We start from the raw sequence: 16,616 nt of genomic DNA, 5'->3' as shown, positions 1-16,616 counted from the left end.
GAACGCACGCACCTTTAGGCCAGAGAATTTTCCACCTCTTTAAGGTGACAGAGCGGCCGAGAAGCAGAGCCTCAAATCAGTTGCACGCCTCCGGTCGGAGTGATGACAGCGCTGAACGGAGCTGAACGACAACAATGCTGCAGGTCAAGGTGACATCTGTTAAGCTGCGACCCGCGGGCCTCTCTGACCTTTCAAGCCTTTCAAGTCTCACCGTCTTGTGATCCTGTGAACTGGACAACCTGCAGCAATCACACACATCAGTGTGCGTCACGTACAGCAGAATCACAGCATTACGTGCCGCTTTGTAAACGTTTTCCTTTGATGCAAATATCAATGCTGCAGGCTCAACCGTTTTAATTTTCATGTCCTGCTGCTGTGATCCAGGTCCAACACATGTAAGGAATATATGACAGATAGATGACAAAACCTTCATGTAGAGAGGGAAGGCTGGGTCAGACCCCCGGCCTGAATCATTATCCCTGTCCGCCCCTGCAGATCCCCCCAACAGTTACAACTGTGCACCCCATCCACAGATCCCATCATGTCTGAGAACTCACAGCACAACTAGCCAACGGCCTCAGAGGGAAGCAGGTTTCCCCTCAAAGACACAGACACTCAGGTGGCGAAGGCAGGACCCGGGAATAGACACAGAACGGTGTGAATACAGTAACTCCAGGAAGCAAACATTCACGTCAGTGGACGGAGACTGAATGACATTCCTGTTACTCACGGCTCTGCCTTGTCCAAAGTTTCCCTTGGCTCAGTCCCATGGGAATGTGCACTCTCCTGTGTGTGTTTGACAGCAACAGAAGACATATCGCCATGTTTTCTGTCCTTGGACGTCCAACACAGCAGATATTTAACTCACGACCAGGTCGTTTGCACGGGTTGTTTTCACTTAAACTTTGTTCTAGGTTGAGCTGACCGTAGAAAACACTGACTGACAATATTTTGCTTTGCAGGAGTAAAATCCCCGCACTTCAGTCGAGGAACTCCAGATGAGTTCAACAGGCAGAGGCCAAGATGACGGTGTCGCCCTCTGAGACGTCATGAGGAGAAGATTTCAAGAAAATAAAAAGTGGCATTATGTTTGTCATGTGTGACCTCATGGCTTCCTCATCTCTCTATAACACAACTTTATTTTCACTGTGAAGACAAAAAGACGACTTCAATGGAAGTGTACAGCTGTGCAAGAGCAACTCTACTACAGGAGAGAAGAGCTGATATCAACACGCTGTGATACACTGTGATAAAAAATCTGTCCTTCAGATGTTAAGTTTAGTCAAGGATGGATTTAGAGCGGGACCATGACTATCCCTGAAGTCTGATTGGCCACCTCACGGGCGGCGCTGAAGATCCTATACTGTACAAAGCTTTCAGTCATGTGACCGACATGGAGGCTTTAAACAGCACTCTGTATCCATCAGTATGAACTAATTCATTTATACACATTCACACACTGCTGATGAAGTAGCGGCAGCAACTTGGGGTTAAACGTCTTGCCCAAGGACACAATGGACAGAGACATTTGCACAAGATAACCCATAATACAAGCGGGCGGCAGTCCTTGGGGACTTGGGTTGGAAACCGGAGGGTTGCCGGTTCAAGTCCCGATGTCGACCAAAATATGAACGTTGGTATGCCAGACCACTTCTCGAGCACTGCCGGGGTGCCCTTGAGCAAGGCACCAAACCCCCACCAGCTCAGGTGGCACTTTCAGTGGGGGCAGCCGCCGCACTCTGACATCTCTCTACTAATGCTTGTCCACAGGTACTGCTTGTGCATGTGTGTGAGAAGCTACTACAATAGCGGAGTAGAAATGGGAATAATATATATATATATATATATATATATATATATATATATATATATAAAATAAACAAATCTTTAATAAAAAAACACTGGAAGCTAGGAGTGGTTCTGAGTGTAGGATTGAGGGTAATAGAGCAGCACAAAAAAGGTGCCCATCGTTCAGCTTTATTAAAAACCCTTTGAGTGTAGCTTTTATTTGGATACCTGCATTGTCATGAAAGGAAAAAAAGAAAAAACACTGACTGAGGAAAATACCTCCACAGTCACAGCATCATGCAGCTCCAAATCAAAGACGGAGACGGACTTATCAGACCACAAGTGACATCATGAGGACTGTGAGAGCCATAACGACAGTGCTGACTGAAGAGAGGGCCGTCATTAGGCTGCCGGACTCTGTGCTGAGCACTTCCTCCTGAGTTATCTTCACAGTGATATGGTGAGTACGTATGACAGAGACTAACTTTAGCTGCAGAGGAAATGGGAGGGAAGACGTCGTCGTCAGGGTCAAACAGGCACAAACTGAAAAGTCACTCAGTCTTGTTTTTTTTTCTTGAGAGTAGAGGAATGGTATGCAGAGTGCCACGGGGAGGACTTATCTGCAAAACAGAGACGGTTAAGTAAGATGGATCTTTAATGGGTGCAGCAATAATGAGGCAGCCCATTATAAAAGATAAGCCCAAAGCTACTGTTGGATCACTTTTAAAGCTGCTGTGTTAAAGATTAAAGGATCATTCAAAGGAATATGACACGGGAAAGAAAACGCTCGTACCTTGTTGCTCAGGGGAAAAACAGATTTCGTGTCGTTTTCAGTTTTGTCTCGTGCTTGAATTAAAACAACCGCTCAAATCTTTCCAATGCTTCAAAGAATAAACGGAGTCATCTGGGTTTCAGAGGTTTTCAGGTTTTTCCTTGAAAAAGTCAGTCCAACTCTGAATAACAGATGAAAGTTACAGAAAGTCATCGTTGATTTCTTTGAAAAGAAATGGTGCATGAGTCTGGCAAATTTTCTTGGAAGAGACAAAATGCAAAAAAGCCCCTGAACACTGAAGCATTTCATCCAGACGAGGACGGCCATTGTGTACCTGCTGCTTTTTACATCTACGCTGTGAAGCTCAAATGTTCCCTCTTTTTTTCCAGATGTTCTCCGTGTTCCTCCTCAACTCGTCTCTGATGAACTGGTGACGTTGGACTCGGCTACCAGAGGACAAGAAGCCAAAAGCAGCTGCCATCACATTTCCAGCCCCCTGTCTCCGCTTAAATAACATCAGGGAGGAATAACCTGAGGTCAGCGTCACCGCCAATCAGATAACACGGGACAAAAACATCCTCATGACGGCCACGATTCAGTCTCTCCTCAACAGCTTCCCTTGTTTTCTAGCACTTCCTGTGAATGGATCCACTTGTTTCTCGCACTTCCTGTGAATGGATCCACTTGTTTCTCGCACTTCCTGTGAATGGATCCACTTGTTTCTAGCACTTCCTGTGAATGGATCCACTTGTTTCTAGCACTTCCTATGAATGGATTCACTTGTTTCTCGCACTTCCTGTGAATGGATCCACTTGTTTTCTCGGGCTTCTTGCAAAGCAGTTTTTGTGAATTGTTTTTGTGAACTAATTTTATAAAACAAAATGTCAAGTGCCACAAAGATACAACAATCACATTAATGAGAACATTTAAAGAGGCATACTTGAAGTGATTTGATCCTATTTCACACACGCGTATGCACACGCACACACAGGATTAAAGCAAGCCTTCTCTTCTGAGAGCAGCACAATCAATAAGCAGGCTTTCTAACAGAGTCAACAAGTTCAGACACAGGCCGGAGACTCCATCCCTGTGAACACGGATTTCATCACCATCGTGGATTCTCATGATGGAGCTGCAGACCGTCTAGAGAAGAAAGCCTGGGTTACACATTCATTCAGAGTAAAGTTAACACTGATGCCTCCTGGCACCGTGGCTCACACATCTCTGTAAGTAAACTTAAACTCTCCGAGTTGTTTGGAGATACTGTGAGATTGAATTCGGTAAAACAAAGGAGGATTAGAGCGATAGAACAAACGGCTGCACATCGGCAGAGGAATCTCCCTGCTTGCTCATGATGTCGCAGAGGATAAGACCATCGGAAAACCAAAATAAAAACAGAGGGCAACAATGAAACGTTATCCTCCCAAGGTTTGGAGCTTTACTTTGTTTGCTTTACAGTCTATTCTGAGTGTGTGCGGTGCAACACGAACCCTCTGTGGCCGTTGGAGTATCTATAGATCAGTGGGGCGGGTTGCAGTCAGACAAAAACTGTAAACAAGTCCCATCCAGGGACTAGGGCTGACCCAATAGTGCACATCCCCAAACCGTCTGACTCATCGTCTTCAAAAAGCCGAGAAGAGAGCGAACAGCTCAACAGCTGCATGATGAATCCCCAATAAATCCACCAAGACCGAAACGCTTTGAATCTCGCAGAGGAAGCGAGGATGCAGGTGGCTGGAGAGGAGTTTATTGCAACACATACTTTCCAGACGACCAAAACAACAAGAAAGACTCCCCCTCTCCTCCCCTCTCTCCCTCCTTCACTTCGCCTGATTTCAAAGACGATCTGCAGGGAGGGAAAAAACACTCGGAAGCCTTTTGTTTGAGGGTGATTTTGCACGAGGGGGAGACTGTGTTTTGTTTGCTGGACAACAAAGTGTTGCCATTAAGGCTTTTAATCAAAACAGTTTTCGGGGAGTCAGCCTTGAGTGACAGCCCCCCCCCCCCCCCCCCTTCTTTGGCTTTTCTCGGTTTGCTCACCCGCTGAAGGAGCAACAGGAGGAGGAAGAAAAGGAGCGGGGAAGTGTGTGGGAATGTCTCTACATCGTCGCCACGGCGGGCAGCTCCTAAACATGGCTTTAAATTAGGGGGAAAAGAAAACACAGGCTAAAAAAGGAAGCAGCCTGACTCTACTCCTACGTGCTAATTTGTCACCACTTGAAAACAGGAAAAAAATAGCATCAGTTTTAAATCACGCTGCTTTAAAGTTTGAACATGCCAGCCTGTGTGTGTATGGTAGAATACTTAAACACACGGGGGATTTAGGTCGACCATTGCACATACATCTGAACTGGAGTTAGAGGATTGTATGAAGCTACGCTCATATTAGAGGGAAGAAGAAATGGAGAGCAGCGAGTGTCTGGTTCTGGCTGGCTGGGATCGGACCAGTGACAGCTGGGGCTTGAAAGCCTCACATTCAAAGCCAGGGCTCACTGCCACTTGCGACATAGCAGCACTGAGCTAAGCCCCCCCCCCCCCCCCCCCCCCGTTCTGTCCAAGCCCTCCTCTGAAAGATCATCGTCCTGAACAAAACTTCAAACCCCTGCCAAACAATTCCCCCTTAAACCATCTCGCCTTTAAAGTCTGAGTCCAAGAGCGGAAGAGGTGCTGGAGAGAAGACAAGATGGCAGCCGGCTTTATCTGTCTGCTGCTGTGTCTGAGAGGGGACGGGGTCACAGAGAGGGGAGTTTCTCAGAGGCTTTGAATCAGAAAAATGCATGAAGCATTTGGAGAGCGTGTGTGTACCTTATCGAGCAGCGGCAGACAGCGGGGTACCCTGTGCTCCAGTTTGACAATGGTGATGAAGTCACTCTCTTGTCGCTCATCCTCGCTCGTGTTGCACAGAGACAGAGGGTGATACTGTGGAGAGAGAGAGAGAGAGAAACAGGTAAACATATGAACAAAGATACTGTACTACATAAGGACTTTTGCAGGGAGTTCTTCGTCTGCAGCCCTCACAGGAGCGCAGCAGCATGAATTCAAAGGCAGACAAAAAAAAAAGTACAAATCAAAGTTTTATCCTGACGGTCATCAAAACTCTTAGAGAATACCAGAAAAGCTTTTTTTGTGTAAAACTGAAGGAAATGATTGCATTATGATGATACACAGATTGTAGTTTACCCAGAGAGACAGATTTTTCATGCCACTCATGTACAAAAACTCCTTTGTCTTTAAACCGCTCAACTACAAAACACCTAATCCACATGTTGTACTAAGAAATGTTGATTAGTCTCAGCGAGGCATGTCCTGTTGTATATCGTATATGAGGGCTTTTCACAAAGACGACCACAGTCACAAGAACCTGATGAAAAGCAAATGTTAGGTGTCGTCCATGTGATGTCAGTGTTCACACCCCCGGAGAAATAGATCCTATAGAACCCTATAGAAGTTCAATTGTGGCATGTCGTTTCTACACTGCATCCTTTTGATATCAAGGGGAAGAAAACGCTGGCACCTTATAAAATCAATTTCACGGACGGCCATTTTCACTCCCACTCAAAGCCTCGAGGACTGAAAGAACGAGAGATATTCTTCGGTTGGAACATTTGATCCCCTCTGAAAGGGAGGAAATTCGGAGCTGCTGAAAGGCTGCATTTAAGAGCTCAAGAGATCGCGGCAGTGTTTGCAAGTCACAGACGTGCTGTCACGCAGGACGGCGAAACCGGGTCCTGAAAAACACCCGTGTTATCTCAGATCGTTTGCTCAGATGACATCACTGAGGGCACCAATAAAGTGCTCCTAGAACAGTCCTTGTTGGAGGTCAAAGATCCCTCTGCAGAGCGGCCCACCCCGCCCAGCTCAGACTTGTACAGGCCCGGTCCTGCCACTGCGTCTTCATGTGTCTTCATGTGGCTGTGGGCTGAGGTCATGGGGCTCCCCCCCGCCCCCCATCTCACCCAGCGGAAATCCCTAAATTAAAAAGACCCAAGGGTGACATCAACAGCTGGCATCCCGGTCCAGAGGGAATGACGTAATGTGCAGCAAAGGGCTGGTGTGTGTCTGTCAGAGGGAGAGGGAGGAAAGTAGACAGGGCGAGACGAGAGGGGCATGGAGATAAAAGGAAACAGGACGAGGGGGGTGGTAAGGAGGGAGATGCTTTTATGTATAAAGTACAGAATCACATTCCTTATATTATTAATATGATGATGTAAAGACGGGGGAGGTGACTATTAATCACTTTGCAAGAAAGAAGAAAAAACAAATGACTATGTGCTGTGGTTTCTGCCTTTCAGAGACTTCAAGTCAAGTTAACGGCCAGACTGCAACTCACGCCCTATTAACTCCGACGGGTGTGTCTACAAAACCGTCGAGACCAGGGGTCTCCAACAGGTTATTCGGGAGTTACTGGTAGCTCATCTGTAGGTTGACCGATAAATAGAGAGAGGTTAACTGTAAATGTAAATGTCGTCGGCTTCATGTATTCAATATTCATGTATTTGAAAACAAGTATATAGGTGTTTTCTTGGGCCTTGATTTGAATTTTCACTACCATAGCTGACTATGTGGCACAATAACAAGTGTAAAATATTAAAGTTTTTTTCTTAGAGCTTGATGTGAATTTAACGTTATTGTTAAGCATTGGCGAATTGCAATTTTGCACGTGTATGAACAGCAGCTTAATTCAGCTGATGTGTGCTGTGTGAATAAATGAAAGTGATGTGATACAAGTAGCTCTTAGCCACTTTCATTTTGTCAAAGTAGCTCTCAGATGAAGAAAGGTTGCAGAGCCCTGATCGAGACAGATCGCCCACTGACTGGATTCAGGACCGGGACGATAAAGACTTTGAATTTGACAAGCAGTGGGTGTGAGTTCTCCTGCTGCATGATGAAAAGCAACCAAGATGGCTGCCACAGCCCCTGACCTGTTGCTACAGAATGCCCTATGGTCTCAATTTAAACGAGTGCCGTGAAGCTGTATGTACTGTATGTTGGTGATCTGCGGCGCTCTGTGGGCACGAGAGAGATGCCACTCCTCCTGCTAAAAAAATGTTTTCTATGAAAACGATTTTTTAAAGGTGGTGTTGTGGCTTTAAATTCTTAAAACCCAAACTTAACCATCTCTAATGAAGAGTGCATCCAGACCCACGCAGGGCGCTCGAATGGCTGCCGCTGTAGAGGCAGGCCGCCGTCAGGACAGCATGAACCTCTGGCCCGGGCCCGGCCTGCACGCCGCACTGCCAGCAGCCTCTACCAGTCCACATTTACAAGGCCCAAATTAAAGGCCTACAGTTGAACTTGGCCCTGAACAAAGAGAAAAATGGGAAATAAAAAGGAAATCCTTTAATGACATTACTTCAACGATGCCATGACCTCTGCTCGTTTTTGCTATCGGTTTGTGGGAACGGTTGAAATAGAGCCACGTCCAGTAAGAGGGCAGTTTTGTACCATGAATGGAGCTGTGCATTCATATATCATAAAGCAGATAATAAACCCACAGCTGAGCGGCTGGTTTGAGTTTCTGAAAGCTCTATGAGGCTCTGAGGTGAACCACCTCCATGGTCACAGTGTCTATGTTTTGCATCGTTGACAAGACTAAGCATTATCTTCTATTTTGAATATGCCCACACCACTTCCAATCATACGGCTGTAAACGCTCTCCATGTGCCACCATTGGTGCCACTTAGAAACATTCGGCAGCCAGGGCAGCCTGAAACGTCTTCATTTGGTTTGTGTACGGCCCTGAGAAAGAGGGGCCTGGGAAACCAAATCACTGAGTCTCCATTTCACATAGACCAGAAACCACAGGGCACGCAAACAGCTCCCCACAGACTGTTAACAATGCTCACTCCTCCTCCTCCTCCTCATCTGTCGAGATCTGTAGCAAAATACTAACGGGGACATGTCCCTCTGTTCCTTTGTAGCCACGATTAAAGGCATTCCTCTCCAGCTACAATCAAAGACTACCCCAAAAATACTCAGAGGCCAGAATCTAACAGCCTCAGAAACAAATACATGTCAGAGAAAAAGGGAGGGATAAATAGTAGCTGCGGTGAGAAGTCAATAATACTTTTCTCTCTCTCCCTCGGTTAGCTCTGCAGATCTTCTTTTTTCATGAGCCAATAATCAGCAAGAGAGCTTTTTAGTTCATCTGCTGCCAAGACAGAACCAGGCCCAGGCAGTTGTGTCAGCGCGCGTTAAGAGAGGGGAAGCAAAAAGAGCGTGCACCTCTCATCATGAGCCACCGCACCGTTAAGTTCAACGGAGGTCGTACGGCGTCTGGGTAACACGCTGTTTACAAAGTCCTCTAAATCAAGCAGATTGGGTTTGAGCAACAGTCGTGTTGATTCCATTATTCAGGAGAACTAAAGAGCGGGAGGGAGGCGGCTCTGCCCCTTAAGGCCTGCCAGGTTTGTATCAATGAAGAGTTCAATCAAACACACAAACATACACACCTAAAACGACAAGCTACCTGAGCTGTGACTGACCCACTTCACAGAGTGACTCACCCTCCCACGTCCACCCAAGTCTCTTTGTGTCTCTCATTGTCTTCACACTCCACCACTAAGCACACACACCTGCTCTACGCAAACACACTCGTACTGTATCTGGGGTAAGACGGCGAGCTGTGAGAGCAACCTGCAGCCTACAACGATAACACTGTTTAGCGAAGAGACCACCATGTGACCTCACATTTACATCAATGCATTTGAGGGGCGCAAACCGTTGGCTGGTTCTTCCTCTGATTGGCCCGAATGGTGTGAATGAACGGGACATATGCACAGATGGTGTGCTGATGCAGGTCAAGTGAACATGAAATGCTTTTTTCTGAAAGTCTTAAAGACAGCATGTTGCATTGTAAGTCATTGTTTATAACAATATGCCGATCACGATAGGCTGGCACCTCGGGCTGTGAAGTGATTATACTTTCTATTTATCATGTTGTCATCACATGAGAAATTCCATCATTTTTATTCATGCTTTTATTGTGAAATGCTGCACCATCTTGAGGATACTTTACTTCCTGTTTGGACACAAAATTACTTCGATTTTTGGACTCTCTTAAGAAAAGGTTCAAGAACACTTTAAGGTACGCCGATGGTCAGTGCATGGATGTCAAACTCCAGTCCTGGAGGGCCGGCTTCCTCAGACTTTTAGATGTCTCCCTGCTCTAACACACCTGCTTTAAACCAATGTGTTGTCATCAAGCTCTGCAGAAGCCTGATAACGAGTCAATCATTGGATTCAGCTGCGTCCGAGCAGGGAGACATCTAACAGTCTGAGGAAGCCGGCCCTCCAGGACTGGAGTTTGACACCCCTGGTCTAGCGGTTTAGTCGATCCTCAAGGGGGCGCCCAGGTTCAAATCTGACATGTCTTCTCTCTCTCTCTCTCTCGCTCTCTCTCTCTCTCTGATGTCCAACTCTATTCACTGTCATATCTCTCTGATAAAGGCATAAAAATCCCCCCAAATAAATCCTGAAACGTGGAGCTTCAGGTAGAGGGAAGGTTAAGTTCAGCACAGAAACAGGAAGTGATTAGGGAGTTTGTTGGTTCTTGGTTCTCAAGGTGAAATGAGACATTCAAAGATGCAGCAGTGTCCTTCTTTTACATCACTGTGAATACAGAGAGACACTGAGGTCAGTGACACGCCTTAGCTACGGTAAGTCTAGAGGGACATTAACAGCGTAATCTCATTGCGGTTCGCGCCCTACTGACAACTGTACTCGGTTACTGTAGTTGCAAAGGTTGAGACAGACATTTTAAATGTTCCAGCCTGTTAAAGCTGTGGAGGGAAACTCCGGGAAGTGAACGGTTATGGCGAGCAGCTGACGGACGGTCTGGGTGAGGAACATGCTGCACCCAGACACGGACCACTGTGGCCCATCTTTTAACCTTTTGACTCATATTTATTTTGACTTCAAATGGAAATCTCCTGGTTTCTACTTGATGTATGATTCAGAAGTACAGTTCAACTGGAATTTAAGTTGTGAAGAAGATTTCCCAAAACAAGGAACAGTTTAATGTGGCAGACCCCCCCCCCCCCCACACACACACACACACACACACACACACACACACATATATTCTGCCTGACAAAAAGACATCTTAAGAATTATTGCATCATAACTGCTGTGTGGTATTTGACATCTTTATTCAGTGATTTTGAAATGAACCGATGCAGTGATTGTTCAGCTTCTGATGCTCTTGAATCTGTCACTCTGGCACACGCAGAGGTTCAAAGAGTGACTCATCATTAATCAATGAGCCAGAGCAGTTTTCTTTACCAGATCTATATCTGTCTCTGAAGGTGTAAATCAAAGCAGTTTGGTGATTGTCTTGGCAGAAGACACTTTAATGAGAGCAAATGTTTGTTTAAACCACAGGAGAAGCAGCTGCCAAGACGAGAAACCAGACCGCATGTTGTAGCCGAAAGATATTTGAATGTGTTTGCCCGGGTTACTGAGCAACAGTAACTGCCGTGTGGAGCTCTGCACAGACTCAAGAGAAAGTGGAATATATTCATTAATGGGTGGACTGAATCTAAGGTCAGAGGTCAGGATAACACACTGACTCAGACAAATCACATCAGCTAGTTAATTTAAATCGCAGCAATCGTTGGTTAATGAATGAAAGAGCTGCTATGTATAGTAGCTGGAGGCACATCAGCATGTACCCGCATGTGATCATATGTGTGCATGGGGTGACTGTTGGAGCACAGCAAGTAGTCCCTCCACAGCGGGCTGCATGTGAGAAGAGGTGGGAGAGGAAGACCCAATCTTTGCTCAAGTAGAAGCACAGTTACACATGTAGGAAGAGGACTTTAATAAAGTACAAGGAAGGATAGAAGGTCTTTTCTGGTCAGGGCTGAGTTTAGGTTCAGAGCTTCAGGAGGGGTAGGAGCAGTATATAACTCTGACACCTAGTGTTTAAAATGGGTACTGCAGTCCAAATTCAAAACATTAGAGAGCTGCCCCCTCCTCTCTCTAGTGGGTGCTCACACAGGTTGTCATGTGGCAGACACTGAAGCTTCAGTGTTTAGCCAGCTCTGCATCAGTCTGTAAACCTTTCTGCGTTCTAACCTCTCTCCATTTTTCAAAAGCATCTCCAACATTGATCGTAGTTTGAGCCCGTTTCTGCGCGTGGAGTGTTATAAAAATATGCAGAGGCTTTGTGTCAGGTGGCTTAAAACCCGCCTCAGCTCCAGCTCTCAGCCTGTCGAACGCTAGGCTGAGTCAGCGTTTCCAGCATGGAGACTGCCATCAATGGGACTCCAGCACCTCCTGTAGGAACAGACGGGTGACCTCACTCAGGCTTTGTCCATTCATTTTTATAGTCTATGGTTTATGGCAGTGTGTGTGTGTGTGTGTGTGTGTGTGTGTGTGTGTGTATGTGTGAGTGAATGAATGACACTCTAGGGTGGGTGGATTTGAGGACAGGACTCTGCTGATGTAGCTCATTGGTGAATTTTATAACACTGGCTATTATGTGTAAAAACCGATATGGAAACTTTTGGTAGCAGTAACTACGTATCTGTACTTCCCTCCTCTGCAGGTGAGAGAGTACGAGAGTGGTGGGTGCAGGAGAGAGAGCCTCAACCTCCGTGGTAACTTCAGGGACAGCGCGAGAAGCCAAGACTCTGGAGCCTTTTCTCAAATGTCATATCCGTCCTTGGGCTGAAAATCAAACAGCGCTGGCTTATTCACACACACTGCGGTCCAGCACTCCCTGCCACAGATGACACTGATACACACTCCTCGTCAAACAGCCGAGGCTCTCATGACCCTGCACTGAGTAGATTTAATGTACATGAAAGGCTGATAGCAGAGTGACGTCGGTTTGCCCGGTGCCAGGGGAGCGCAGCAGAGGAGGTCTGGAAAAGAATCTCCTCTCTCTTTGCAAATGCAAACGAACAGGAGGCATTACTGCTTTTGGTCCTGTCAAAACAAAAGGCGTGTCATCTTTCCCCGCCGCTTTATTGACAGTGTCAAGCCCATATCCAGTGACGGTTGCCGCAGAGAATGACTCGGGGAAATGCAATCCTATAATGAGGCCCAAATAATTACCAGCAGCCCCAAATTTGCCCGGGCGCTTTCTTTAAGTAGGAGCACTTCCCCCCCGACAGTCTCTGTTCCATAAAAGACACCAGACAAGACGAGGAAGAAGCTGGTGAGGGGAAAAGAAAGAAGGTGAGACATGAGATTTAGCAAAATAAAGACAGTCTGAAGTGCTCAGTCCTCGAGTATCAGCGGTGTGACTGACTGATCAGTGTTTCACAGAAGATAAAGACACTAGCTGTTTTGAAACCACAGACGACGCACAGCAGCGTCCATCTTCCAACAGAGGAAATGATCACAATCAGATCCAACCACACAAAGAATGGTGTGCGTGTAGCACTCTGTCCCCATTGGTCAATATCACTACAGTGATTGATTTGATTTGAAAAAAAAAAAACAACAACATGCAAGACTTAAACCCTAAAACCCATCGATTGTCGAGGCTGATGGCTCCCCGGTCCTTACGTCTGTGGATCAGGTGAGGAGTCTGACATCATCTCTTACAGATACTGTGTTCAAATTGTTGGGAGCAGGGAAATGAGAAAATGAAATCAAGGCCCGCGTCCAAAGGAGGCGACGTAACAAAAGAAAGCATGCTGTCATTAATTGACTTCCTCACATGCAGATTCCCAGATTCTGACACAGTGCACAACGGTTTCATAATAACCTGCAGCTTCAAGGTTCAACTGAGATGAACTTTGCACACGTCAAGCTATAGGAGCAGCTGCACACGCCTGTGCTTTGATCACTGCGGCAGATTTCCTCTGAGGCGAAGTGAAAGTCAATGAAATGACTGAATTTAGAGCCCAGCGGGGGAGCTATAAAACTCTCTGTGGAAACACTTAACTCTTAACTTATGCTGCTCCATTATCACTGCCAGAATAACAAGTCTCTGACAAACTGAAGTCACAGAAAAAGTCAAAAAGGATTGGGTGCAAAGACTACGAAGTGTCGACGAGAGAAAGCATCAAAATGCTAAAACAGACACCTGCACCAATAAGACGCAGCACTCAGAAAGCAGTGAGTAGTGATCATGTATACCTACAGATGTATGAATAAGCAGGTTTCTGTGTGCAGCTGTACACCGGACCCTGAAGCTGATCAGAACCGGGATCCTCAAGTCCATGTAAACACATGAAGCCCAATAACATGAACAAAAACTGAGCCTGGGTTCTTTGATGCTTCAAGACCCTGAGACACGTTACACAGTTTTTGACCCTTCTCTCTCTCTCTCTCTCTCGCTCTCTCTCTCTCCCTCTCTCTCTCTGTGTCGTGGACGAGCCACTTCACAGGGAAATTGTATTCATTTCCTTGAAATCGTCATGCAAACAACTTGAAGACGGATCTCTGTTGCCTTAACAAGTCCTGCACAGGTCCTGTGGTCTTACACGAACGCACACGCGTACATATACTCTCCTAAACATACACACCACCAACAACGCAGGCCACTCCATCAGCCCCAGGCCAGCGCCGGGCTATACATTTCAAAGCTCTGAGTGAAGCATAAACTCAGCACTTCCCTGTCATAACAAGTCAGAGGCTTGGTAACCTCGGCAGTTTGTTAGTATTGCAGTGATCCTTCTTCCCTGTAGACATGGGGGCCACATCCACACGTCCTCCAGACTTCCTCTGGCCCGTCCCCGGCCTGCACGACCACTCTCGAACTCTCTCAGGTTCCACAACATCAGTCAGAGAGAAACCCAACCGTGTCCAATGTGTCAGTCAATCATGGCGAGGGACTTAAGGTCAGCTATGTGGAAAGAGATTAGGAAGGGTGTGAACTGAAAGGCATCACAATGTATGAGAAGAAAAAAGACACACGAAAAAAAGGACCAGGAAGCTGATCCCCGTTGAATAAAACTCCCAGTATCATCTGTGTCACTGGGGTTGTCACGGCACCAACATTTTAAACCTACGTGTGACACCAGTGAAAATCAAACCATGTTGATACTCGTTAAGATACCATGGCATCCACAATATTCTCGGGTTTCTTGAATTTAATGACCAGAAATCGGAAGGAAACTTCCTCACACCAGCTCGATTTCATAAATATGGGGTGTTTAGGGCGCGTTCCCTCCTGAGCTGTGCGATCAATGAAAGGAGAGTTATTTTGGTTCGGGATGGTGTGAACGCTCAAACGGGGGCTTCTGGTCGCTTCCAAGTGCACCGGAGGGTCGCCGTGCGTGAGAACATGATTGGCAATGCATTGTGGGTTGAATTTGGCTGCTGTAAACAATCTCAAATAGGTTTGCTGAATGTGGCTAATGCTAGCACTGCTAACAACACCAGCCTGCAGGCTTCTTGCAGGCTGGTGTCCACGTCCAGGACCTGGAAGTCGATTCTACAGGATGTTTATGTTTTTTGGGGGGTCCTTGGAGTCTTTAAGAGCGTTTATGTCACAGTTCAAATTTTCTCTTACATGCAGCTACTGCTACAGCCAACATGAGGACGTAGGAGAAGACTTGGAATTTGTGCAGACAGATGTGCCTAATCACGCAAGACACCTGGAAAACACTCTAAAGAGCATATAACAGTAGAAAAAGCTGAATATGGGACATTTAAACCACACGGTCAGGCACAGTTAGCATTAGCCCAAACGACCGTCCTTCTTTTCAGCGTCCTGTACTGTGAGTGGTTTGTTTGTGTTGGGTTGTGGGCTAATTAGGGAATACTTGCAGAGATATTTCAGTCTCAACCAAAGTTGTCGACCCACTGACTGACATCGCTAAACATACAGTTGTACCGCTATAACACGGCCAGGAACATGTGTGCCCCTAACCAGCAAGTCATTACTCCTTGAAACGTGCCATATGTTCACCCTGCTCTGTGTGCAGGTCTGTTAGAGGGAAGGGTTGAGTTTCAAAATAAAACGTCTGCATATAAAAAAAGCAAAAAACAGTCGCTCCGCTTCAGAGCGTAATGATGGTGCCACCCGAGGAGCGATGCAGTGTGGTTCTTTTTCACGAGGGACAGGTGTGTGTTTTACACGCTCACACATAAATACAAAAACAGTCGGCTGCTGGGGGTGTTTGGAACATCCAGCTTCATTTGGAAATGCAATCTCATGCGCCCCCCCCCCCCCCCCCCCCCCTCCCAAACCCGACCACCAAAATGTCTCTATTCCAGCGAGACGCGGCTCTTAAGGAGGGGTCAGACTTTGTTATGGTATACAGGCCTGTGAAAGGGCGCCATGTCCTTTACTTCTTCCCTCTTCCTCCTGCAGCTCAGACGATTCTTCCCGACAGCCTCGTAAACCTTCAGACTCTAAACAGCCAAAAGCCAACAAGAGGTCAATTTGAAGTTTGCAATTGGCCTTCCTTCATCCATCACTTCATGTAAGAGTGGCTCGACTCTGTCCAGTTTTCTTCAGATGCATTTTACGGCTTTTTTAAACGCACTTAATTTAAAGGAAACAGTTAGCACTTTGTGATAAAAACCGTCCTCCAGCGCGCCTCTGCAGCAGGTGTGCTTCACTTGTTGGCGGCTGAATTAACTTTAAACGGCTGCAGAAAAATGGAAAGCTGAATGACTAGGACTCAGACTGTAAATCACAGCCTGTCCTCCCAGCTGCTCAGAATGAGCGGCAGACCGACGAGCTTCCTCCCTCCCCACAGGTGATCCCATTAACATCTGCACACTGAGGACGTACACTCGAAAGGATTTAACCTCCAACCAGTCACACTGACGCATGTTCTCTCTGGCAGTATTAACCTCGATGAAAGGTAGGCTAAATAAAACAGTTCTTGACACCACGCACTCCATTAAAGTTCTAGTTGCAGAGTGTTTTGTCATCCGGGTGCAGGGTATCTTTAACTGAAGCCATGAGAGGCACACATTTCTGCACAGATGTGTCGGTGTCCCGCAGAGAATCCAATAATCACCTGCGGCCTGATGTCTGAGAAATGCAGCCATGAAGGGAAAGGAGCAAGTAAACACAACAAGTCGCTAACTAAAGGCCTCCTCCGTGTTATTTATACTCTCCCCAAATGTTTATGTGACCAAA

General features: G+C 46.5%; 1 protein-coding gene across 5 annotated transcripts in view; it reads right to left on the bottom strand.

The window, feature by feature from the left end:
• Nucleotides 1-16,616, bottom strand: part of rnf43 (ring finger protein 43) — a gene marked incomplete at its 3' end in the record, with an annotated part of 85,688 nt that overhangs the window by 26,270 nt on the left and 42,802 nt on the right. For all 5 annotated transcript variants that reach the window (XR_013780116.1, XR_013780117.1, XM_079355948.1 and 2 more), the window contains exon 2: nt 5,366-5,479. Coding sequence is in view for 3 of the 5 variants with exons in the window: in XM_079355948.1 (XP_079212074.1) it covers nt 5,366-5,479 (114 nt within the window). The remainder of the gene's footprint in view (nt 1-5,365; nt 5,480-16,616) is intronic.

This window comes from Symphodus melops, assembly GCF_947650265.1.
Source record: "Symphodus melops genome assembly, chromosome: 11".
NCBI lineage: Eukaryota > Metazoa > Chordata > Actinopteri > Labriformes > Labridae > Symphodus > Symphodus melops.
Note: the sequence above shows the minus strand (reverse complement) of the source record. Positions and strands in the feature narration are given on the sequence as shown.